Raw genomic sequence first — 24,832 nt, 5'->3', positions numbered from 1 at the left:
AATTGACTTATTTCCTTTTCTGCCAAAGTAACTATCCGCGTTTTTGAATTCTTCAAATGGTTCAAATGGCTCTAAGCACTATGGGACTTAACATCTGAGGTCATCAGTCCCCTAGACTTAGAACTACTTAAACCTAACTAACCTAAGAACATCACACACATCCATGGCCGAGGCAAGATTCGAACCTGCGATCGTAGCAGCATCGCGGTGCCGGACTGAAGCGCCTAGAACCGCTCGGCCACACCGGCCGGCTTGGATTCTTCAGAAGATGTTTGTAGAATATTCATTACTCAGGTACGGAGGGCACGTAATATTCTGTAAATATAACGGAAAGACATGCACAATGGATATTGTAGTGCAGTAAAACAACGGACACTATAATTAATTGGAATAAGACAACATAAGACTTTATTATTCATTCACGTATTTACATTTGTTTTCGTTCGTGAACTGAGGTCAAAATGAAATACGTATAATCACTTTGGCAGAAAAAAAAACAAGGTAATCTAATGCAAAACATACACTTCATACTGCTTAAAAAACGAAAGATGTCTCTTGTTTCATTTGTTCGCTAGAGCATGAAATGTTGGTTGCGGTAACACACTGATGCATAGAGAGTGCACGACGTAACTTATAGTGCAATTATTAAATCAACAACCGGTCACATTACTTCCAATGACGACACAATGCAGCCAGTGTACCAGACTCACGATTACTTTCACACGATGGTGGAACTAAATACAAATGCTAATACAAAAACGACTTCTAGGTGCTCGCGTCGTATCAAAGCGATCACTGTGCGTATTGTTAGAGTAGAGATCTCAGCTCATCACTACCGAGTTCCGTGTAAGCTTCGATTGAAACCCCGAAACCTCCTCCCCCCCCCCCCCTTCCGTAAAACTAAATGCCAACACGAAACGCCATGGAAGACGAGCATTTGCTTGACGCCACTTCCCGTTAAGCTTCAGGTGAAACTAGATTCACCTCCTTACGGTGCTGCCTGGACAAATGGCACTGTAGAAATAACTCCGTGACAATAGGGTGCTGTTATTCTCGCGGGCCAGGGAAAGACTTCTTCTCATAGGCAGAATAGTGGCAGAAGAACTCACGCAGTTGTCCTGGCTGGTTCTTAAATTGTCTTTCTTTCTCGTTTTTTAATTTTTAGTCAGTTTTTGCGCCCTCTCTGTGCCTGCGCCCTTGGTGCGGGCCTAACTCGCCACCTCCTCGGTACGATGCTGTTCTGAAACACGTCGTATGCTTGCGTGTCTGAGAAAGACCGCCTATCATTCACATAAAGATACTGCGCATGCGCCGATCGTAATAACCGACCGCTCGACGCGGTTGCGCTGCACGTCATGATACCCGGAGCTAGCCCACAGATGGCTCTCTACGCGGGAGGCGGCGTGTCACGGGAAGTTTTCGCTTGGCCTTGACAGCAGCTTTAAGTCCGCATAATCAGTACCACGTTGATGAAGCTCGCTTGGGTGCAGTTCTGAACTGCGCGAGGCGTGACAGTTCAGTCAGCGAGACGGGAGGCTGTAGATGGCAGGCGTGCCTGTGAGCTGAGTTTACGCTCGTAGCAGCAGCGGAGGACGTGTCAGTCGGAGAAAGAACTCACCTGGCGGAGGAGGGCGCGAGACGCGCAGCGGCCGGTGGAAGGCAAGGCACGGGACGGGACTCCTAGGCTGCCGCCGTGCCGCGCACTGCCGGCTGGCTGCGTGGGCGGCACGCCGCGACACGCCGCGATAATCGATCTCTGGCGAGCCCAACGCGGCGCGGCGCAGTCAGTGGGGGCGCTGCCTCTGCCGGTCCATTCAACTCCGCGCTCACGAGTGTGGGGTGGGAGCAGCCTGCCCGCCGCGCGGGTTGCCTGCGCACGGGCAATATAAGCTCCGCGAAATGCGAGACCCGCTGCATTTGAGGCCTGTGAAAGTTTTAGGACTATACCTTACTGTGTTACGCCCTCCTTCTTTGGCTACATTTTGTTGCAACGTATTAATTTCTAAAGTCCGTCGAAGCTGCGTTATTCGTGGAGTCGTTCAACCATCGATACGTACCTTTGTTGTAACCTTATTCGGCGATTATGATATTGAACGGAGCTATAGCGAAGTAATCCGCAATACATCCTCTCTTCATTCATTAAAAACTGTCAATTGTTACATTCCTTCTGGCATCAACTGGAATAGAAAAAGTTCGTATTAAAATTATTGCAGTTGCTTTTTGCACAGCGATTTTTTTTCTCTCAATGACTGTATCAACCAAAGACATAAGGTTAGTAGTAGTTACTCAATATCCGTCTACCCTCTTAACAGATCTGAATTTCCAAATCAGTTTAATTCTTAGTCCAGATTCTGATGTGCTACATCTATATAGAGAACGACATCGATCATTACTTTCCGTCCAATCATTTTTTGAGGTTATTATTGTTTAACTACTGTAAACATTATTGCTCCATCCCTGATGACGTCTTTGCATGTAATAACAAAAAATATATTGTTAATATTGTTGTAACGAGGAGCAAACATATCCAGTTTTTCTGAAATTAGAGATACGATTGGACTTCAAAAAGGAACCATTCAAAAGCCAAGATTGCACAAAATATTTTTTATTCAAGACAACCGGTTTCAATAGTCTTAGCTGTCATCTTCAGGTCTTAAACACTTTTGTTGTTGTAAAACATGTTGATTTTACGCTGAACCTCATGCATAAGATGTCAAGTGGGTAAAACTCAGCACGTTATAAACGTTTTTCATCGCTAAAATACGAGGGTTGTCCAGAAAGTAAGTTCCGATCGGACACCAAAATGTAAACCACAGTGAAAACCAGAAACGTTTTAATTGCAACAGTTACATACCTTCCACCTACTGCTCTACACAGTCGCTGCCCCAACTTCGAGTGTTGTCGTAGTGTTGTATCAACTTTCCAATACCCTCGTCATAGAAAGCAGCCGCCTGTGCTTTCGGTCAGTTATCTGCACCTGTCTGCAGCTCGTTGTCTGTGGAAAATTTTTGTCTTCATTGCCAGCGGTTCTTGTGAGCAGAGATGAGACTCAGGGGGAGACAATTACGGACTGTATTGTGGAAACGCTGCAGGAGCGTCTTCATTGCCCCAGCAGCGTGCGGCGAGAATTGACATGAAGAAGGAACTGCTCGACATTGTGTTATGTGGGCTGCATGACACAGGCGAAACCTCTAGCAGGCCCTCATACATGGCGGGAGACGCTTTTCCCTACGCATCTTTACGTGCTCACTGTTCACTCAAAACTGAAAAGAGCGATGCGACACGATCGACGGACACTGCCCAACACACCTGTGCAAAGCTTTACCGGATTTTCCCAGTGGTTTCCATTTCACGACAGATCGAAACTTACTTTCTGGACAACCCTCGTATTTAAAAACATACAGCACCTTGTCCAAAAGGCCACGTCCATATACATATTGCTCAGAGATCATGTAACAAGCGTCTGTGGACAGTATGTATATGGGCATGGCCTTTTGGACAGGGTGATGTCTGTTTTTAAATGTATTATCGATGACAAACGTTTATAATGTGCTAAGTTTTAGCCATTTGACATCTTGTGCCTGAGGTTCGGCGTAAAATGAACATGTTTTACTACAAAAAAGTTTCAGGTCTGATGATGAAAGCTAAGACTGTTGTTTCGAATTAAAAATATTTTGTGCGACCTTTGCTTTTGAATGGTTTTTAATAATTAAAACAGATCGTCCTTCAATACTCTTATAATGAGAAAATTCAATCAAAAAGAAGTTACGCGTGTCCTCGCACGCTAAGACCATTGCGCAAGAAGTGTGGACTATTATTAGAAGAGAATACCTGTTCCAGATATCGTGGAGAGAGTGTTTCCACGTTTAACAATAGAAAAGCCGGACTCGCCATTATATTGAGCCGGACATTTTTTCCCAAAAGCCGAACTATTCACTTAAACAGAAGTAGAGTAACTTGAGTATTTTCAATCGTTTATTAATAATGAATCACAATCAGTTTTTGAGAGATCAACGTTAAACATGTTTAACTAAAAAGAAATCCGTGAACAGCCACATAATTAGGCAGCTACGATAGCATTAAATGGTCAGTTTTCTTAATCGCTCAGACTTTTTCCAAAGATAGTCTATGCCGAAATTAAGTAAAATTCTTTATTAAACAAAACAAACAGTTATCAGTTCTTCTGGGACGGGAAACTGAAGTATTTCCAATAACTTTGGAGACTTTAATTAGTCAAGAATAACATTGGTTGGTGCAGCTATACATCCTTGTGATATATCTCCTTATTTCTCGTTATGCTTGTTCCTCGGGCTTATGTCACTGGCTTAGAACGATTCTTTGACCGGATACGATCATAAAAAGCCAGACATGTCTGGCTAAGGTAGGACACCTGAGAGGCAGTTCTGCTGTGGTTCATATGTAGGTGCACGAATGCATCGGTCTGAAATGGTATGGCAATTGGAAACGTACTCATAAGTTGAAGTACGCGGGAAGAACAATTCTTATGTGCAAAACTTCTGAACTGCACACGGATTCACCGTGAAATTCTAGCGGTATACTGACGATATGCAATGCCGTGTCCAGCTGTAGTGCAATGGCGCCAACAGTTTGAATAAGACCACACAGAAATTGACGATACTGGCCGACGCAAGGTGAACAAGGCCATCGGCATCGAACACAGAGGACAATATCCTGGGAATCGAAGAATAACATCTGGGTACAGAGATGAGGACGTTCACACAGCGTTTCTCGGATGGCTCCTTGACCAAGGAGAGGGTTTCTGTCGTCGAGGGACTGAACGATTTGCAGAACTTTCCGACCGTTGTTTACAGATACTTGCTGGCTATGTTGGAAAGTCATGTTATGTACCTGCGTAGAGCAGCATTCAATAAAAGATACTTGGTATGCCTTCATAATTAATAACTTAGTTTCTGAAGTCCCCTTGTACTAAATACAAATCCATCATCTCAATTCTCTTTTGTAACAATGAAACAATAATGTCCAACAAAGATAAGTCGACCGAAGTACGTCCTGTTGCTATCATACACTCAGACCACGCGTTCGTACAACGCCCAGCTTCGCACCAATTTTGATTTATGCAGGATGTACTTCGCCCGCGTGGTGGACACGAAAGGCAACAAAACGAAGCAGAAATGCAGTTTTGCACCTTACAAAAATTAACCAAAATGTAAGAAACAAGCTATATGTTCTTATTAGTGGGTGTTTCTTGTGCGGGAGATACACTGCCCAGTCACATTAATGTGACCAACTGTCAAATGCCTGAATAACCACCTTCCAGATCGAACCGCTGCGGAAAGTGGAGGAAGAGTGTCAACGAGGTTATGAAAGGTACCAACAGAGCCTCCAGAACCATGGCCAGCAGAGCTAGGTATCTCCGTTGAGGATATATCGCGCGTACAGACCGGGCGAGACTGTCCTATAGATTCTCGCTTGCCTTTATATCTGGTGAGTCTCGTGGCTAAGGGAATACAGTAAACTCATGCTTGTGCTCTTCGAACCACGCACGTACGCAGACGATGGATAGTCCTGCTGGTAGATGCTACCGTAATGAGGAAAAACTAGTAACGTATAGGGGTGGACATGGTCCCAGAGAATAGTTGCATACTTGTATTGATCCATTTGTGCCCTCCACAAAGCCACGAAAATATTTATGAGACCATAATGATCTTTTGTACGGTCTGGACCCGTCCGCAAGGTGTTGCGTCGTGTTTGCTTTCACTGTATTGTATTTTATGTGAACCGGGGACCTAGAAACGACGGAGAGGCTCCGTCCCCGCCGCAGCCAACCCCCTCGACGACCACCGTAGTCCACGTCACCCCAGTGATGGGATGGCGAGGCGCGGCGACTCGAACGCACCGAGAATTTCTCGAGCCTCTAGTTCTCAAGCAATTCTCGAGGAGCTCACGAGAAATGGCTCGGCGGCTTGTGCTGCTGCGCGCCAGTTGGCTGCGACAACATAGGCCGCGCCGCTGTTGTTTTATGAATTGAATGTCGCCGCTAGACAAACACACTCGCTGCTCGCTGTGCTCGTAACTAGTATGTCTCAGGTTTCATTCGAGTAAAGTTGTTATTCAAATCAATACGGACACTCGAAAACGAACGTCATGGTGCTGGCAATACTTTACGGACGATGGAGATAACGTTACTTGCAACATTTGTCGTAAAAATCTCCGTAATGTATCAAAAAAATACAACGGGCATGATTAGACATCTTAAACTGCAAAATTTATAGAGCAATAAAACAGCGACGTCCGTGGATACAGGTGCTCATTCTACTAATAGTGCGAGGCAGACAAAATATCCAGGTACGTGTGGTACAAAACGTGAATTCCGTGCAAAAGTTCGGATAGTGTCCGAAGCGGTCCGCCACGCTTAAAAAAAAATGATAATCTACAACATACCCCAAAATCAAACCTATACTATCCTAGCTTTTGCACGATACGGTATGTAATTTTATTAGACTACTTGTCGAGCATAACGTATCCTCTCGCAGGAGCACTGATCTAAATCTTACGTTTCTCTTCGTAGAAGGAAGTAAACGGCAACACCAGCTAGATCAAGCACTAGTGGCCATGATAACAGACGATTTTCAACCGATTTCAATCGTCGAGGACACTGGTTTTCGACGTTTTGTTTCACTGTTGGACCCACAATACTCGATACCAAATAGAGAAAAGTTGCGCCTCATGACTGAGGACGATTACCATAAACAGAAAGAGGCTGTAAACTTGGCCGTGGAGGACTCTACTTGTGTTTCTTTAACGACCGATGTTTGGACATCACTCAATAGTGAGGCATATATTGTTGTAACTGGTCATTTCATTAACACTAATTGGTGCCTGAAAGCTTTAGCTCTCGAGACATTCCGTTTCCCGGAAAAGCATACAGCGCTAAATATTAGTGAGGCGTTAGATAACGTGATTTCAAAATGAAGCATTGAAAACAAAGTTGTAAGCATCACAATTGACAACGCCAGTAACATGACGGCGGCCGTACAACTTATTCACAGTGACAACATAGATATGCAATATGTGCATTGTGTAGCACACACTATCAATTTATCCCCCCATGAACCATGGACCTTGCCGTTGGTGGGGAGGCTTGCGTGCCTCAGCGATACAGATGGCCGTACCGTAGGTGCAACCACAACGGAGGGGTATCTGTTGAGAGGCCAGACAAACGTGTGGTTCCTGAAGAGGGGCAGCAGCCTTTTCAGTAGTTGCAGGGGCAACAGTCTGGATGATTGACTGATCTGGCCTTGCAACATTAACCAAAACGGCCTAGCTGTGCTGGTACTGCGAACGGCTGAAAGCAAGGGGAAACTACAGCCGTAATTTTTCCCGAGGACATGCAGCTTTACTGTATGTTTAAATGATGATGACATCCTCTTGGGTAAAATATTCCGGAGGTAAAATAGTCCCCCATTCGGATCTCCGGGCGGGGACTACTCAGGAGGATGTCGTTATCAGGAGAAAGAAAACTGGCGTTCTACGGATCGGAGCGTGGAATGTCAGATCCCTTAATCGGGCAGGTAGGTTAGAAAATTTAAAAAGGGAAATGGATAGGTTGAAGTTAGATATAGTGGGAATTAGTGAAGTTCGGTGGCAGGAGGAACAGGACTTCTGGTCAGGTGACTGCAGGGTTATAAACACAATATCAAATAGGGGTAATGCAGGAGTAGGTTTAATAATGAATAGGAAAATAGGAATGCGGGAAAGCTACTACAAACAGCATAGTGAACGCATTGTTGTGGCCAAGATAGATACGAAGCCCACACCTACTACAGTAGTACAAGTTTATATGCCAACTAGCTCTGCAGATGATGAAGAAATTGAAGAAATGTACGATGAAATAAAAGAAATTATTCAGATAGTGAAGGGAGACGAAAATTTAATAGTAATGGGTGACTGGAATTCGAGTGTAGGAAAAGGGAGAGAAGGAAACATAGTAGGTGAGTATGGATTGGGGCTAAGAAATGAAAGAGGAAGCCGCCTAGTAGAATTTTGCACAGAGCACAACTTAATCGTAGCTAACACTTGGTTTAAGAATCATGAAAGAAGGTTGTATACGTGGAAGAAGCCTGGAGATACTAAAAGGTATCAGATAGATTATATAATGGTAAGACAGAGATTTAAGAACCAGGTTTTAAGTTGTAAGACATTTCCAGGGGCAGATGTGGACTCGGACCACAATCTATTGGTTATGACCTGTACATTAAAACTGAAGAAACTGCAAAAATGTGGGAAATTAAGGAGATGGGACCTGGATAAACTGAAAGAACCAGAGGTTGTACAGAGTTTCAGAGAGAGCATAAGGGAACAATTGACAGGAAGAGGGGAAAGAAATACAGTAGAAGAAGAATGGGTAGCTCTGAGGGATGAAGTAGTGAAGGCAGCAGAGGATAAAGTAGGTACAAAGACGAGGGCTGCTACAAATCCTTGGGTAACAGAAGAAATATTGAACTTAATTGATGAAAGGAGAAAATATAAAAATGCAGTAAATGAAGCAGGCAAAAAGGAATACAGACGTCTCAAAAATGAGATCGACAGGAAGTGCAAAATGGCTAAGCAGGAATGGCTAGAGGACAAATGTAAGGATGTAGAGGCTTATCTCACTAGGGGTAAGATAGATACTGCCTACAGGAAAATTAAAGAGACCTTTGGAGAGAAGAGAATCATGTGTATGAATATCAAGAGCTCAGATGGCAGCCCAGTTCTAAGCAAAGAAGGGAAGGCAGAAAGGTGGAAGGAGTATATAGAAGGTTTATACAAGGGCGATGTACTTGAGGACAATATTATAGAAATGGAAGAAGATGTAGATGAAGACGAAATGGGAGATACGATACTGCGTGAAGAGTTTGACAGAGCACTGAAAGACCTGAGTCGAAACAAGGCTCCCGGAGTAGACAACATTCCATTAGAACTACTGACGGCCTTGGGAGAACCAGTCCTGACAAAACTCTACCAGCTGGTGAGCAAGATGTATGAGACAGGCGAAATACCCTCAGACTTCAAGAAGAATATAATAATTCCAATCCCAAAGAAAGCAGGTGCTGACAGATGTGAAAATTACCGAACTATCAGTTTAATAAGCCACGGCTGCAAAATACTAACGCGAATTCTTTACAGACGAATGGAAAAACTGGTAGATGCAGACCTCGGGGAGGATCAGTTTGGATTCCGTCGAAATGTTGGAACACGTGAGGCAATACTGACCTTACGACTTATCTTAGAAGAAAGATTAAGAAAAGGAAAACCTACGTTTCTAGCATTTGTAGACTTAGAGAAAGCTTTTGACAATGTTGACTGGAATACTCTTTTTCAAATTCTAAAGGTGGCAGGGGTAAAATACAGGGAGCGAAAGGCTATTTATAATTTGTACAGAAACCAGATGGCAGTTATTAACGTCGAGGGGCATGAAAGGGAAGCAGTGGTAGGGAAAGGAGTGAGACAGGGTTGTAGCCTCTCCCCGATGTTATTCAATCTGTATATTGAGCAAGCAGTAAAGGAAACAAAAGAAAAATTTGGAGGAGGTATTAAAATTCATGGAGAAGAAGTAAAAACTTTGAGGTTCGCCGATGACATTGTAATTCTGTCAGAGACGGCAAAGGATTTGGTAGAGCAGTTGAACGGAATGAACAGCGTCTTGAAAGGAGGATATAAGATGAACATCAACAAAAGCAAAACTAGGATAATGGAATGTAGTCAAATTAAATCGGGTGATGCTGAGGGAATTAGATTAGGAAATGAGACACTTAAAGTAGTAAAGGAGTTTTGCTATTTAGGAAGTAAAATAACTGATGATGGTCGAAGTAGAGAGGATATAAAATGTAGACTGGCAATGGCAAGGAAAGCGTTTCTGAAGAAGAGAAATTTGTTAACATCGAATATAGATTTATGTATCAGGAAGTCGTTTCTGAAAGTATTTGTTTGGAGTGTAGCCATGTATGGAAGTGAAACATGGACGATAACTAGTTTGGACAAGAAGAGAATAGAAGCTTTTGAAATGTGGTGCTACAGAAGAATGCTGAAGATTAGATGGGTAGATCACATAACTAATGAGGAGGTATTGAGTAGGATTGGAGAGAAGAGGAGTTTGTGGCACAACTTGACTAGAAGAAGGGATCGGTTGGTAGGACATGTTTTGAGGCATCAAGGGATCACAAATTTAGCATTGGAGGGCAGCGTGGAGGGTAAAAATCGCAGAGGGAGACCGAGAGATGAGTACACTAAGCAGATTCAGAAGGATGTAGGTTGCAGTAGGTATTGGGAGATGAAGCAGCTTGCACAGGATAGAGAAGCATGGAGAGCTGCATCAAACCAGTCTCAGGACTGAAGACAACAACAACAACAACAACAACAAGTTCTTTGAACAGCAACAGTGAGCTTTGCATAATGCGGGAAAAGGCCAGAGAAATTTATGCGATTGCAGTCTTTCTCGGCTGATAACCCGAGAAGATTTCATCGCCAGAGAAATTGTTAGCTATTTTAAATCAAGTTGCAGTGCTAATGAAAAACTCCATGAGATCCAGAATCTAATGAAAAAACCTGTTCATAAATTAATTCAGGAAACCGAAACCCGATGGAACAGTACGTTTTATATGCTACAACGTCTAGTGGAGCAAAAGGAATGCATTGCAGCCTGGTTATCAACTTTGTATTCAGGTGTAGAGAACCTCACAGCTGACGAGTGGCGAAGTTTGAGCGAATGTTTATGTGTACTAGAGCCATTTGAAGTGGTAACAAGTGAAATCTCAACTGAAAACTACACCTCTCTTACGAAAGCTATTCCAATAATCAAACAGCTAATCATAACCGTATGCAATGGGAAGTGGGCTACCACGACAGCGCAAGAGCTACAGCAACGTCTGCACAACTCACTAGGCTTAATAGAAGCAAACAAAGCACATACCGTTGCCACAGTTCTCGACCCAAGATTCAAAACGTTACCATTAACGAATCCCATTCATTCAAAACATGCCGTTGCAAGCCTAATTACAGAGTGCACAAACGTGGTCGAGACCGTACGATCTACTCATTCGGCTGCTGACGACACTAGCCACGAGTACCATGTCGTACAAAACGCCAGTAGTTCCTTATGGGCTTCTTTCGATGAAGAGGTTTCCAGTAAAAATCTAATGAAAAGCGGTTGTGATAGCATAGACCTGGAGGTACAACGATATTTGGAAGAACCGTACCTACAACGCACGGACAATCCTTTACACTACTGGGAAAAAAATGAAAACAGTTACCCAGGTCTATCTATCGTGGCAAAAAAATATCTTGCAATACCTGCAACTTCTGTTCCCAGTGAAAGAATATTTTCGAAAACAGGACTAGTTATAAACAAACAAAGAAGCAGACTAAGAGGCCAATTGGTTAATAAAATCATATTTCTAAACAAAAATCGACGGCAGTGTAGCAATGCGATGTAAAAATGCCTTCTGCTGAACAACTTTTGTTTACTTTGTTTCTTCTGTAAGTAAACTCATGTACGCAGTTTATGTATATAAAAGGCTATAGTACCTCTCTTTTACGTTTAAGCATACATGCATACATGCAGAATGTACAAGGAAATTTATTTTGTAAGAATAAAGCTTCTGTTTTATGCGAATTCTGTGCTTTGTTTTAAACAACAATTCTATGACTTTTGCCTTATCAGACATATACTAATACTTCAGTAAACATTAACAACGATAGTACAGTTGATATCTATCCTAGAATGTCAAAGTTTTCCGAGCACGTACGTACGACGAGTACGACCGCTGCGGCTCAGTGCTTCGTGTACTGAAGGTTTGCGCAATTTCTCAGAGAGCGCGGCACTCTCAATTTCTCTAGCGTACCCGAGAAATTCTCGAGAAATTTCCTTCGCGTCGCGCGTTTCTCGAGCGCGATCATAGCCGATCCCTACGTCACGTCTCCGCCGCCCCACACCGAACCCAGGGTTATTGTGCGGCTCGGCGCCCGGTGGACCCCCCCAGGGAACGTCTCGCACCAGACGGGTGTAACGCCTATGTGTGGGTGGTAGAGTAATGGTGGTGTACGCGTACGTGGAGAACTTGTTTGCGCAGCAATCGCCGACATAGTGCAGCTGAGGCGGAATGAGGGGAACGAGCCTGCATACGCCGAGGTACATCGAAAACCGCCTAAAAACCATCCACAGACTGGTCGGCTCACCGGACCTCGACACAAGCCCGCCGGGCGGATTCGTGCCGGGGACCAGGCGCTCCTTCCCACTCCGGAAAGCTGTGCGTTGGACCGCTCGGCTAACCGGGCGGGTATTTGCTTTCATACTGTACGTTTCACGCTGGACACGTCGACGGCCATCTGACCGCTGGATTTATCTGAAAAGGCTCCCTGTCGCCACTCAATGGGAGTCCAATTGCGGCACTGGCTTGAAAATTCTAGTCATCTTCGCCGATGAACAGTAGTCAGCGTAGGTATATGAACCATGCGCCTGTTGTGTAGGGTCACACACAGCAACGTTCGCAGAATGGTCGTTGAGGAAACACTGTTCTAGCCCCTTGGTCCATCTGGACGATCAGTTTCTTAACAGATGCACTTCTATTCGCCTGTGCACATCTCCGTTGCTTTCGTCCACCCCTGTAATTTATAGCCGATGGTTCGCCACAGTTGCATCTACGCCGGTTTTTGATAGCGCCACTTCCCCATGCGCGGCATATTTTAACCACGGCGATGCGCGAACAGTTTACAGACTTGCTTCCATCTTTGGCCCGAAAGCCAGTGATCATGCCCTTTCGGACTTCAAATAAATAGCTCCGTTTCCACATTACAACAACGACTACACTGTTTTCCGCATATCCCCGACGCACTTTATACGGGGTGCTCAAAAAGTCTTTCCGCCGAGCCGTATAATTGCTAGCCGCGATTGTTCGCCTGCCTGAGTTACTCCCCTTCAAGCGGACTCTCCCAATATTCCACTGCTTTTTTTTTTTTTTTATCTCAGCCTGCGTCAGTAGTGTCGTTACGTGCCGACGTGAACGTTTAAGTTTAGTTCCTTTGTTCGTTTGTTTCGTTTTTGTCACTGTTAACATGCTAACCATTTAAGAACGTGTGTTTTTAGTCAAACAAGTGTTCAAAGATGGCGGTAAATACACAGTTTCAGTTTGTCAAACATTCACTTCAGTTTTCCCGGAGACAACACTCCCACATAGCGTTGCCGTGCGAGATTTGATTAACAAATTTCGAAGTACGGGTTCAGAGACAGATGCACCGAGAAGTGGTCGTGCTAGCGTTTTGAGTGAGGATAAACTACTCGATATTTCCGATAAAATGTCCATGAGTCCGAACAAGTCAGTAAGAAAACTCGCCCTGGAAATCGATGTTAGTGTCGGAACGGCCCACACAGCTGTAAGGAAAAAAATAGTACTTTTACGATACAAAGTGACAATAGTGCAAGAACTGAAAAATACTGATCATGGCAAAAGACTGCATTATTGTCAATGGTACAAAAATTTCGTTCAACAGAATGGTAGGGAGATTCTAAATGAAATATTTTTCACTGATGAGGCGTGGTTTCATTTATCCGGCTACATGAATTCGCAAAATTCTCGTATGTGGTGTTTTGCAAATCCATTGTGTATTCACGAGGAACCACTTCATTCTGAGAAAATAGGAGTTTGGATTGCAACTTCTAGACGTCGGATTGTGGTTCCTATATTTTTCAACGAAACAATAAACGCACAACGATACTACAGTGATATTCTGTACCTATTCATAGGAGAACTTTTGGTAAGTGAAATACTGAACGGTTATTTTCAACAAGATAGTGCAACCGCGCATACCGCTCGTGATTCAATGTCACTGCTTGCTGATGTTTCTGGTGATCGCATAATTTCACAGGGAGTTGGTCTCCACGATTGTCTGACCTAACATCACCTGACTTTTTCCTCTGGGGTGCAGCGAGAGCAACTGTCTATTAAAACCGTTCAAAATCCATGGATGAATTGAAAACTGCAATATTCACTTTCACTGCTTCTGTTTGTAAACATGATTAGACGAATTGAATTGTGTATTTAACAACATGGTGGTCAGTTTCAACATTTAATGTGAAAATTTGTAAGTAAAAATGAGTATTAAATAAATTAATAACTTGTATATCACGGAGTTTCATTTCGGTATATTCACTGCGGCATACGGCCCTCGCTCCTAACAATCATACACCGCGGAGAGTTTTTGAACACCCCGTATCCCCTGCACTGCTGGTGCTGCCGCCTGCATCTGGAACAGGTTATAGCACGTTGATATTGAACATGGCGGTAGTCACACAAGTGGACTATGTATGTGAGTGCTGTAACCCAAGTTTTGGAACACTGCCAACTGAAGGATCTACTGAGACTGGTGGAAGTGTAGGCTACAGTTGCCTCTATCGATATTCAGCCGTCAGTGTCACGTTTGTTTCTATGGTCGCCATCGGTGGAGGTTGCTGCGAAACGGAAGAGTGTTGGGATCTGCGATATAGGTTCATGGAAGCCTGCCTCGTTTGTCGGAAAACGGAGTGGGAATCAAATATTTCAGGAAAGAAATTCTAAGAATGTACGTTTGGAGCACAGCTGAATCATGGACTGTGGGAAATCTGGAAATAAGAGAGTCGAAGCAGTTGAGATGTTGCGCTGTAGAAGGATGTTGACAGTTATATCGACCAATAAGACAAGGATCGAGGACGTTGTTCGCAGAATCCCTGGAGAAACGAACATACAGAAAACACTGACTAGAAGAAGGGGCAGAATGATAGGACATGTGTTAACACCTCAGGGAATAATATCCAATGTACTTGAGGGAGCCGTTGAGGATAAAAACTGTACGGGAAGGCAGAGACTGGAATACATCAACTTCTGCTGCTACTGACACTGCTCTTACTGCATACAACACTGCTCTCTGGTCTGAGATTCTCTTATAGCTTACATACCGCAGGCAGCGCGTGAGCAATCCATCGAAATTACACTGCTCGAGTGCGCTAGCAACAAATTCTTTAATCATGGACCTCTTACATAACCCTCCACTGGGGGGGGAGGGGGGGGCAACAATTTGGCAGCGATGCTGAGTCAATTGGACTTGCCATGAGCAATAGATTTTTCTATAATCTATTTAGTTACTAAGTCTACAGTCACAGAGTATATACATTATTGATAAGTGCAGAACATATTAAGAAATGAAATAGTGTGCACACGCACTGAGTTCAGAACATATTAAGAAATGACAAAATGTATACTCAATGAGTACAAAATATATTAACAAATGACATAAAGTGCACACGCACTGTATAAGTCTTTAGCATTCTTTTACAAGAACTGAATACATTAAGAAATGAAATAAAGTGCACACGCACTGTATAAGTCTTTAGCATTTTACAAGAACTGAAAACGTTAACAAACGAAATAAATTGCACACGCACTGTAAAATGTTTTAGTATTTTGTACAAGAACTGAATACATTAAGTAATGAAATAAAGTGCATACGCAATGTAAAAGTCTTTAGCATTTTTTACAAGAACTAAATACATTAAGAAGTGAAATAAAGTGCACACAAACTGTAAAAATCTTTAGCATATTCAAGAGAACTGATCATGTTAACAAATGAAATGATGTGCACACGCACTGTATAGGTCTTTAGCATATTCAGGAGAACTGATCATATTAACAAATGAAATGAAGTGCACACGCACTGTAGAGGTCTTTAGCATTTTTCGAGAACTAGGACAGGAATGGGAAGGACAGCATCATGGTTGTAGCACAGTGGGTTGCACGTAGCTGCACTGAAAGTCCATCTCTTTGTACAGAAGCACAACACCAAGTGAGACAATCTGAAGTTCTCTTCCCTGAGGTGTTTATCAGTGTAGCCAGGACACTGAAATGTTGTATTAATATTGTATGTTATCATTTTGGTCGTACATTAGGTACACCAAACAGTAGGACCATAATAACATCTCCATTGTTCAAGGTGGTGGACAGCTTGGTATGTCAACACCACATTCCTGTAGAATCCATACTCTTACACCAAATATAGTGCTCCATGATCACGAGGATGGACAGGGCATACGGATATTGCAGTAATTGCTGGTAATTAGGTCAGATGATGAAGGATACATTCAGTCTTATGCCAGTCATCATTCAGAATTACACTAGTGTGTCAATCGATCTGAATAATTATTGGCATTCATTGGCTATTTACACAGCGTTTAAGTACTATATATAGAGTATTACATAACATTATTCATAAGTCATCTCATTACAGTAATTATTGGCATAGCATTTATGCATAAGTCATCCCATCACAGTAATTATTGGAACTCATTGGCCAGTTACAAAGCATTTTTATGCATTATTCAGAAGCCATCATTCAAAACAAGAGTTATTGCTTGTAGCATCAAGCTGCTAGTGACTATATATGATATCATGTAAGTGACATAAGACATACTTAAAATATAAGACATTGTAACTATTGCTCAAGGTGTGTAGTCCAATAATACATAGACATAATGGAATCACTACATCAGAAAAATTTGCATTATATTTAGTACTAGAAATATATCTTAAACTGGTAGCATTATTTAGTTGTATACTGGTAATAGTTGGAACTGGTAATAGTTGGGACTTTTTTTTTGCTAGCAATGCATTGCGTTGGGATCGAAAATTAATTGCTGGGGCATGAAAATATTTGCTTTTCACTTATTGCTGGAAATAAGGATTAATAACGTCATTCGTCATGAGTCAGATGTAGCAAGGTTATGAAACAAGTAGAGTTTATGTGATCACATTCATAAATGATAGACACAACTGGGTAAAAAAATGCAAGTACTAGAACAGGTTTAATAACTAACTGCTTACAGCATATTTAATAACATGAAAAGCTTCTCCTGGAAAAATTACAAAATGGATCTGAAAGAAAAAGTGTATATTATGCTGAAAAGTAGTAAACTACGAATTAACAGGAAATGAAACGTGCACTTAATATGTATGTACTCTAGCTGTCTTTCCCAAAACATCCAGTCATTATACTATGAGACATAAGACACACTGTCAAAAGGAACAGCAACAAGTAATTAAATAACTACATACCATTTCTTAACTAACAGAAAATACACACTCCTGGAAATGGAAAAAAGAACACATTGACACCGGTGTGTCAGACCCACCATACTTGCTCCGGACACTGCGAGAGGGCTGTACAAGCAATGATCACACGCACGGCACAGCGGAAACACCAGGAACCGCGGTGTTGGCCGTCGAATGGCGCTAGCTGCGCACCATTTGTGCACCGCCGCCGTCAGTGTCAGCCAGTTTTCCGTGGCATACGGAGCTCCGTCGCAGTCTTTAACACTGGTAGCATGCCGCGACAGTGTGGACATGAACCGTATGTGCAGTTGACGGACTTTGAGCGAGGGCGTATAGTTGGTAAAGCGGGAGGCCGGGTGGACGTACCGCCGAATTGCTCAACACGTGGGGCGTGAGGTCTCCACAGTACATCGATGTTGTCGCCAGTGGTCGGCGGAAGGTGCACGTGCCCGTCGACCTGGGACCGGACCGCAGCGACGCACGGATGCACGCCAAGACCGTAGGATCCTACGCAGTGCCGTAGGGGACCGCACCGCCACTTCCCAGCAAATTAGAGACACTGTTGCTCCTGGGGTATCGGCGAGGACCATTCGCAACCGTCTCCATGAAGCTGGGCTACGGTCCCGCACACCGTTAGGCCGTCTTCTGCTCACGCCCCAACATCGTGCAGCCCGCCTCCAGTGGTGTCGCGACAGGCGTGAATGGAGGGACGAATGGAGACGTGTCGTCTTCAGCGATGAGAGTCGCTTCTGCCTTGGTGCCAATTATGGTCATATGCGTGTATGGCGCCGTGCAGGTGAGCGCCACAATCAGGACTGCATACGACCGAGGCACACAGGGCCAACACCCGGCATCATGGTGTGGGGAGCGATCTACTACACTGGCCCTACACCTCTGGTGATCGTCGAGGGGACACTGAATAGTGCACGGTACATCCAAGCCGTCATCGAACCCATCGTTCTACCATTCCTAGACCGGCAAGGGAACTTGCTGTTCCAACAGGACAATGCACGTCCGCATGTATCCAGTGCCACCCAACGTGCTCTAGAAGGTGTAAGTCAACTACCCTGGCCAGCAAGATCTCCGGATCTGTCCCCCATTGAGCATGTTTGGGACTGGATGAAGCGTCGTCTCACGCGGTCTGCACGTCCAGCACGAACGCTGGTCCAACTGAGGCGCCAGGTGGAAATGGCATGGCAAGCTGTTCCACAGGACTACATCCAGCATCTCTACGATCGTCTCCATGGGAGAATAGCAGCGTGCATTGCTGCGAAAGGTGGATATACACTGTACTAGTGCCGACATTGTGCATGCTCTGTTGCCTGTGTGTATGTGCCTGTGGTTCTGTCAGTGTGATCATGTGATGTATCTGACCCCAGGAATGTGTCAGTAAAGTTTCCTCTTCCTGGGACAATGAATTCACGGTGTTCTTATTTCAATTTCCAGGAGTGTATAAACTTCATCATTATCCTCATCTGCAAAGAAAAATTTCATTATTCATATGACCATAACTTCATCATTATCATCATCTGCAAAGAAAAACAGCATTATTCATATTACCATATTCTTCATATAACTATTCATCATCATTTATTATCACCTATAAAATATAGACACTTCATTATTCATATTCATATTACCATCCTCTTCATACAACTATTCATTATCATTCATTACTTCCTATAGTATAGAGTTTCTTACATCTAGCATATTTCATCAATAAAATTAACATGTGCAGTTTTGTCTGACAGCCTGCATCAATCGCCTCGTATTTTAAGACTGCTATTATACAGTGTGTATATTATATTCTTGTTAATGCTTGTTAATTCTCATTAATTTACTCTTCATGACAAAGTATTGCATTTTCTTTCATTCATTCCGACGGTGAAATTTCCATTTCATAGTAAACCACTGTGGTTTGTTTAATTTATTTATTTTACACGTATTGCTTTCTGAAAATGATGAATAAGGATTAATATCTTGCATTTAAATCATATATCCATTAAATAAAAACTGGTTTCTAGTGACATAACTAAGCATACAGCATAGCATGACAGAAAATGTATTATGTTAAAAACATAGGCAGTTTTCAACAGTAAATATATATATATATATATATATATATATATATATATATATATATATATATATATATATATATATATACAATATCGTAATGCAGTAGCAAAAATGTAGAGTAGTCAAGATATTGAGATATCATAAGGAAAATGTCAAAGTCAACTGGTGTTTGTTATATCTTAAAAATTTCACAGTGCATACAGAGAAAAATTCTACTTACGATAGGAAAACAATCATACATTCACAAAAAATGGAAAATGTGCACGGTCTGATATATAACGACAAGAAAAGCGACCTACTAACCTTACCTTGCCGGGCACTTGCCAGAAAACAATATGATAATCATCAGTAAGTGTTGATATAAATATCTGCAAATGGCATTACAGTGTGACAAATCATAAAGTATGTTCATTCAATAAAGGGTTTAATATTGGAAATATGTGATTGCCCATGCTTTTTCTGGTTCTCAAAGTTTCGACATGCATTACATTAGGGTGAGGAATGCTGCGAATTCTATATGGACCTGCGTATAGAAGCTCAAATTTATTGCATCTACTCTATTCTCTGTTGGATAAATAATGTGTGCGTACTAATATCTTCTGTCCAATGTGAAAGTCACGGCGTGTACAAACCTATTTTTGCTGTCTTCTCCGGCGCTCTGCGGCACGTTTGATGTTGTTGAGCGCAATGTCAATTATTTCATGGTGGCGTAGTCGACACGATGTAGGAAAGGATATTAATTCTTTAATTTTGTTAGGTGGTTCAACGTTTTTTTATATAACAGTCGGAGACAGCATAGTAGTAGATTCATTTGGTATGGAGTTAATTACATCCTGGAATGAGAGTATGTGTGTGTCCCAATCAATATGTTTTTATGGCAGTACATTCTACATAGTTTACCAATTTCTTTCATCAGTCGTTCAGAAGGCTTCGAAGAAGCGTGATACCTGGATATATAGATCGGAGAAATGTTTCTAGCTCGTAACATACGTGTCCATATTACAGATCGAAATTGTGGTCCATTGTCGGAAGTTACTATCAATACACGTCCTACATGAAATAAAAAATGTTTTACAAATGCATTCGAAATAGATTTAGCAGTAGCTTTGCGTAACGGAGTGAAGGTAATAAATTTCGAAGTGAGTTCAACAGCGGCAAAGATGTAACAGAAACCGCTATTAGTTCTGGGAATCGGACCAAAAATGTCTACAGCGGCCATGTGTCTCAATTTAACGGGTTCAATGGGAAGTAACGGAGGAATATGTGAAGTCGTGTCTGATTTAGCTTTCTGGTAGATTTTACCTGACGCTAAAACTCGTCGAATACGTTTCTCCAAGTTGGCAAAAGAACAGTTCTGTCTCAGTATAAGAAAACATTTTCTGGCTCCATAATGTGCATAACTTAAACGAATATACCAAATTAATTTGTTAACACGTTCAACAGGAATACATAATAAGCAGTTGTTGCTGTCAAGGTGAGAACGGCGACACAGAATATTATTGCGTGCAGTATATTGGTTTCTAATTGTAACGTTATTCCTATCTTGCTAAAGGTGTTTAATTTCTTTCCATACGTTGTCTTTTCCCTCCATGAACCATGGACCTTGCCGTTGGTGGGGAGGCTTGCGTGCCTCAGCGATACAGATAGCCGTACCGTAGGTGCAACCACAAGGGAGGGGTATCTGTTGAGAGGCCAGAAAAACGTGTGGTTCCTGAAGAGGGACAGCAACCTTTCCAGTAGTTGGAAGGGCAACAGCCTGGATGATTGACTGATCTGACCTTGTAACAATAACCAAAATGGCCTTGCCGTGTTGGTACTGCGAACGGCTGAAAGCAAGGGGAAACTACAGCCGTAATTTTTCCCGACGGCATGCAGCTTTACTGTATGATTAAATGATGATGGCGTCCTCTTGGGTAAAATATTCCGGAGGTAAAATAGTCCCCCATTCGGATCTCCGGGTGGGGACTACTCAAGAGGATGTCGTTATCAGGAGAAAGAAAACTGGCGTTCTACAGATCGGAGCGTGGAATGTCAGATCCCTTAATCGGGCAGATAGGTTAGAAAATTTAAAAAGGGAAATGGATAGGTTAAGGTTAGATACAGTGGGAATTAGTGAAGTTCGGTGGCAGGAGGAACAAGACTTCTGGTCAGGTGACTACAGGGTTATAAACACAAAATCAAATAGGGGTAATGAAGGAGTAGGTTTAATAATGAATCGGAAGAACGCGGGTAAGCTACTACAAACAGCATAGTGAACGCATTATTGTGGCCAAGATAGATACGAAGCCCACACCTACTACAGTAGTACAAGTTTATATGCCAACTAACTCTGCAGATTACGAAGAAATTGAAGAAATGTATGACGAAATAAAAGACATTATTCAGATAGTGAAGGGGGACGAAAATTTAATAGTCCTGGGTGACTGGAATTCGGTAGTAGGAAAAGGGAGAGAAGGAAACGTAGTAGGTGAATATGGATTGGGGCTAAGAAATGAAAGAGGAAGCCGCTTGGTAGAATTATGCACAGAGCACAACTTAATCATAGCTAACACTTAGTATAAGAATCATTAAAGAAGGCTGTATACAGGAAAAACCCTGGGGATACTAAAAAGTATCGGATAGATAATATAATGGTAGGACAGAGATTTACGAACCAGGTTGTAAATTGTAAGACATTTCCAGGGGCAGATGTGGACTCTGACCACAATCTGTTTGTAATGACCTGTAGATTAAAACTGAAGAAACTGCAAAAAGGTGGCAATTTAAGGAGATGGGACCTGGATAAACTGAAAGAACGAGAGGTTGTACAGAGTCTCAGGGAGAGCATAAAGTAACAATTGACAGGAATGGGGGAAAGAAATAAAGTAGAAGAAGAATGGGTAGCTTTGAGGGATGAAGTAGTGAAGGCAGCAGAGGATCAAGTAGGTAAAAAGACGAGGGCTAGTACAAATCCTTGGGTAACAGAAGGAATATTGAATTTAATTGATGAAAGGAGAAAATATAAAAATGCAGTAAATGAAACAGGCAAAACGGAATACAAACGTCTCAAAAACGAGATCGACAGGAAGTGCAGAATGGCTAAGCAGGGATGGCTAGAGGACAAATGTACCGATGTAGAGGTTTTATCTCACTAGGGGCAAGATAGATACTGCCTACGGGAAAATTAAAGAGACCTTTGGAGATAAGAGAACCATATGTATGAACATCAGGAGCTCAGATGGAAACCCAGTTCTAAGCAAAGAAGGGAAAGCAGAAAGGTGGAAGGAGTATATAGAGTGTCTATACAAGGGCGATGTACTTGAGGACAATATTATGGAAATGGAAGAGGAAGTAGATGAAGATGAAATGGGAGATACGCTACTGCGAGAAGAGTTTGACAGAGCACTGAATGACCTGAGTCGAAACAAGGCCACCGGAGTAGACAACATTCCATTAGAACTACTGACGGCCTTGGGAGAGCCAGCCCTGACAAAACTCTACCATCTGGTGTGCAAGATGTATGAGACAGGCGAAATACCCTCAGACTTCAAGAAGAATATAATAATTCCAATCCCAAAGAAAGCTGGTGTTGACAGATGTGAAAATTACCGAACAATCAGTTTAATAAGCCACAGCTGTAAAATACTAACACGAATTCTTTACAGATGAATGGAAAAACTAGTAGAAGCCTACCTCGGAGAAGATCAGTTTGGATTCCGTAGAAATACTGGAACACGTGAGGCAATACTGACCTTACGACTTATCTTAGAAGCTAGATTATGGAAGGGCAAACCTACGTTTCTAGCATTTGTAGACTTGGAAAAAACTTTTGACGATGTTGACTGGAATACTCTCTTTCAAATTCTGAAGGTGGCAGGGGTAAAACACAGGGAGCGAAAGGCTATTTACAATTTGTACAGAAACCAGATGGCAGTTATAAGAGTCGAGGGGACTGAAATGGAAGCAGCGTTTGGGAAGGGAGTGAGACAGGGTTGTAGCCTGTCCCCGATGTTATTCAATCTGTATATTGAGCAAGCAGTAAAGGAAACAAAAGAAAAATTCGGAGTAGGTATTAAAATCCATGGAGAAGAAATAAAAACTTTGAGGTTCGCTGATGACATTGTAATTCTGTCAGAGACAGCAAAGGACTTGGAAGAGCAGTTGGATGGAATGGACAGTGTCTTGAAAGGAGGATGTAAGATGAACATCGTTGTTGTTGTTGTCTTCAGTCCTGAGACTGGTTTGATGCAGCTCTCCATGCTACTCTATCCTGTGCAAGCTGCTTCATCTCCCAGTACCTACTGCAACCTACATCCTTCTGAATCTGCTTAGTGTACTCTTCTCTCGGTCTCCCTCTACGATTTTTACCCTCCACGCTGCCCTCCAATGCTAAATTTGTGATCCCTTGATGCCTCAAAACATGTCCTACCAACCGATCCCTTCTTCTAGTCAAGTTGTGCCACAAACTTCTCTTCTCCCCAATCCTATTCAATACCTCCTCATTAGTTACGTGATCTATCCACCTTATCTTCAGTATTCTTCTGTAGCACCACATTTCGAAAGCTTCTATTCTCTTCTTGTCCAAACTAGTTATCGTCCATGTTTCACTTTCATACATGGCTACAAACCAAAAAAATACTTTCAGAAACGACTTCCTGATACATAAATCTATATTCGATGTTAACAAATTTCTCTTCTTCAGAAACGCTTTCCTTGCCATTGCCAGTCTACATTTTATATCCTCTCTACTTCGACCATCATCAGTTATTCTACTTCCTAAATAGCAAAACTCCTTTACTACTTTAAGTGTCTCATTTCCTAATCTAATTCCCTCAGCATCACCCGATTTAATTTGACTACATTCCATTATCCTCGTTTTGCTTTTTTTAATATTCATCTTATATCCTCCTTTCAAGACACTGTCCATTCCGTTCAACTGCTCTTCCAAGTCCTTTGCCGTCTCTGACAGAATTACAATGTCATCGGCGAACCTCAAAGTTTTTACTTCGTTTCCATGAATTTTAATACCTACTCCAAATTTTTCTTTTGTTTCCTTTACTGCTTGCTCAATATACAGATTGAATAACATCGGGGAGAGGCTACAACCCTGTCTCACTCCTTTCCCAACCACTGCTTCCCTTTCATGCCCCTCGACTCTTATTACTGCCATCTGGTTTCTGTACAAATTATAAATAGCCTTTCGCTCCCTGTATTTTACCCCTGCCACCTTTAGAATTTGAAAAAGAGTATTCCAGTCAACATTGTCAAAAGCTTTCTCTAAGTCTACAAATGCTAGAAACGTAGGTTTTCCTTTTCTTAATCTTTCTTCTAAGATAAGTCGTAAGGTCAGTATTGCCTCACGTGTTCCAACATTTCGACGGAATCCAAACTGATCCTCCCCGAGGTCTGCATCTACCAGTTTTTCCATTCGTCTGTAAAGAATTCGCGTTAGTATTTTGCAGCCGTGGCTTTTTAAACTGATAGTTCGGTAATTTTCACATCTGTCAGCACCTGCTTTCTTTGGGATTGGAATTATTATATTCTTCTTGAAGTCTGAGGGTATTTCGCCTGCCTCATACATCTTGCTCACCAGCTGGTAGAGTTTTGTCATGACTGGCTCTCCCAAGGCCGTCAGTAGTTCTAATGGAATGTTGTCTACTCCGGGGGCCTTGTTTCGA

General features: G+C 42.4%; 1 protein-coding gene across 1 annotated transcript in view; it reads right to left on the bottom strand.

Moving 5' to 3' along the window:
* The window catches only part of LOC126359214 (alpha-taxilin), a 256,645-nt gene that overhangs the window by 208,363 nt on the left and 23,450 nt on the right, over window positions 1-24,832 (bottom strand). Inside the window, exon 3 of the mRNA XM_050007614.1 lies at window positions 1,619-1,870. Within this exon, the coding sequence (XP_049863571.1) occupies window positions 1,619-1,870 (252 nt within the window). The remainder of the gene's footprint in view (window positions 1-1,618; window positions 1,871-24,832) is intronic.

This window comes from Schistocerca gregaria, chromosome 1 (assembly GCF_023897955.1).
Source record: "Schistocerca gregaria isolate iqSchGreg1 chromosome 1, iqSchGreg1.2, whole genome shotgun sequence".
NCBI lineage: Eukaryota > Metazoa > Arthropoda > Insecta > Orthoptera > Acrididae > Schistocerca > Schistocerca gregaria.
This window is presented reverse-complemented; position numbering and strand designations above follow the sequence as displayed.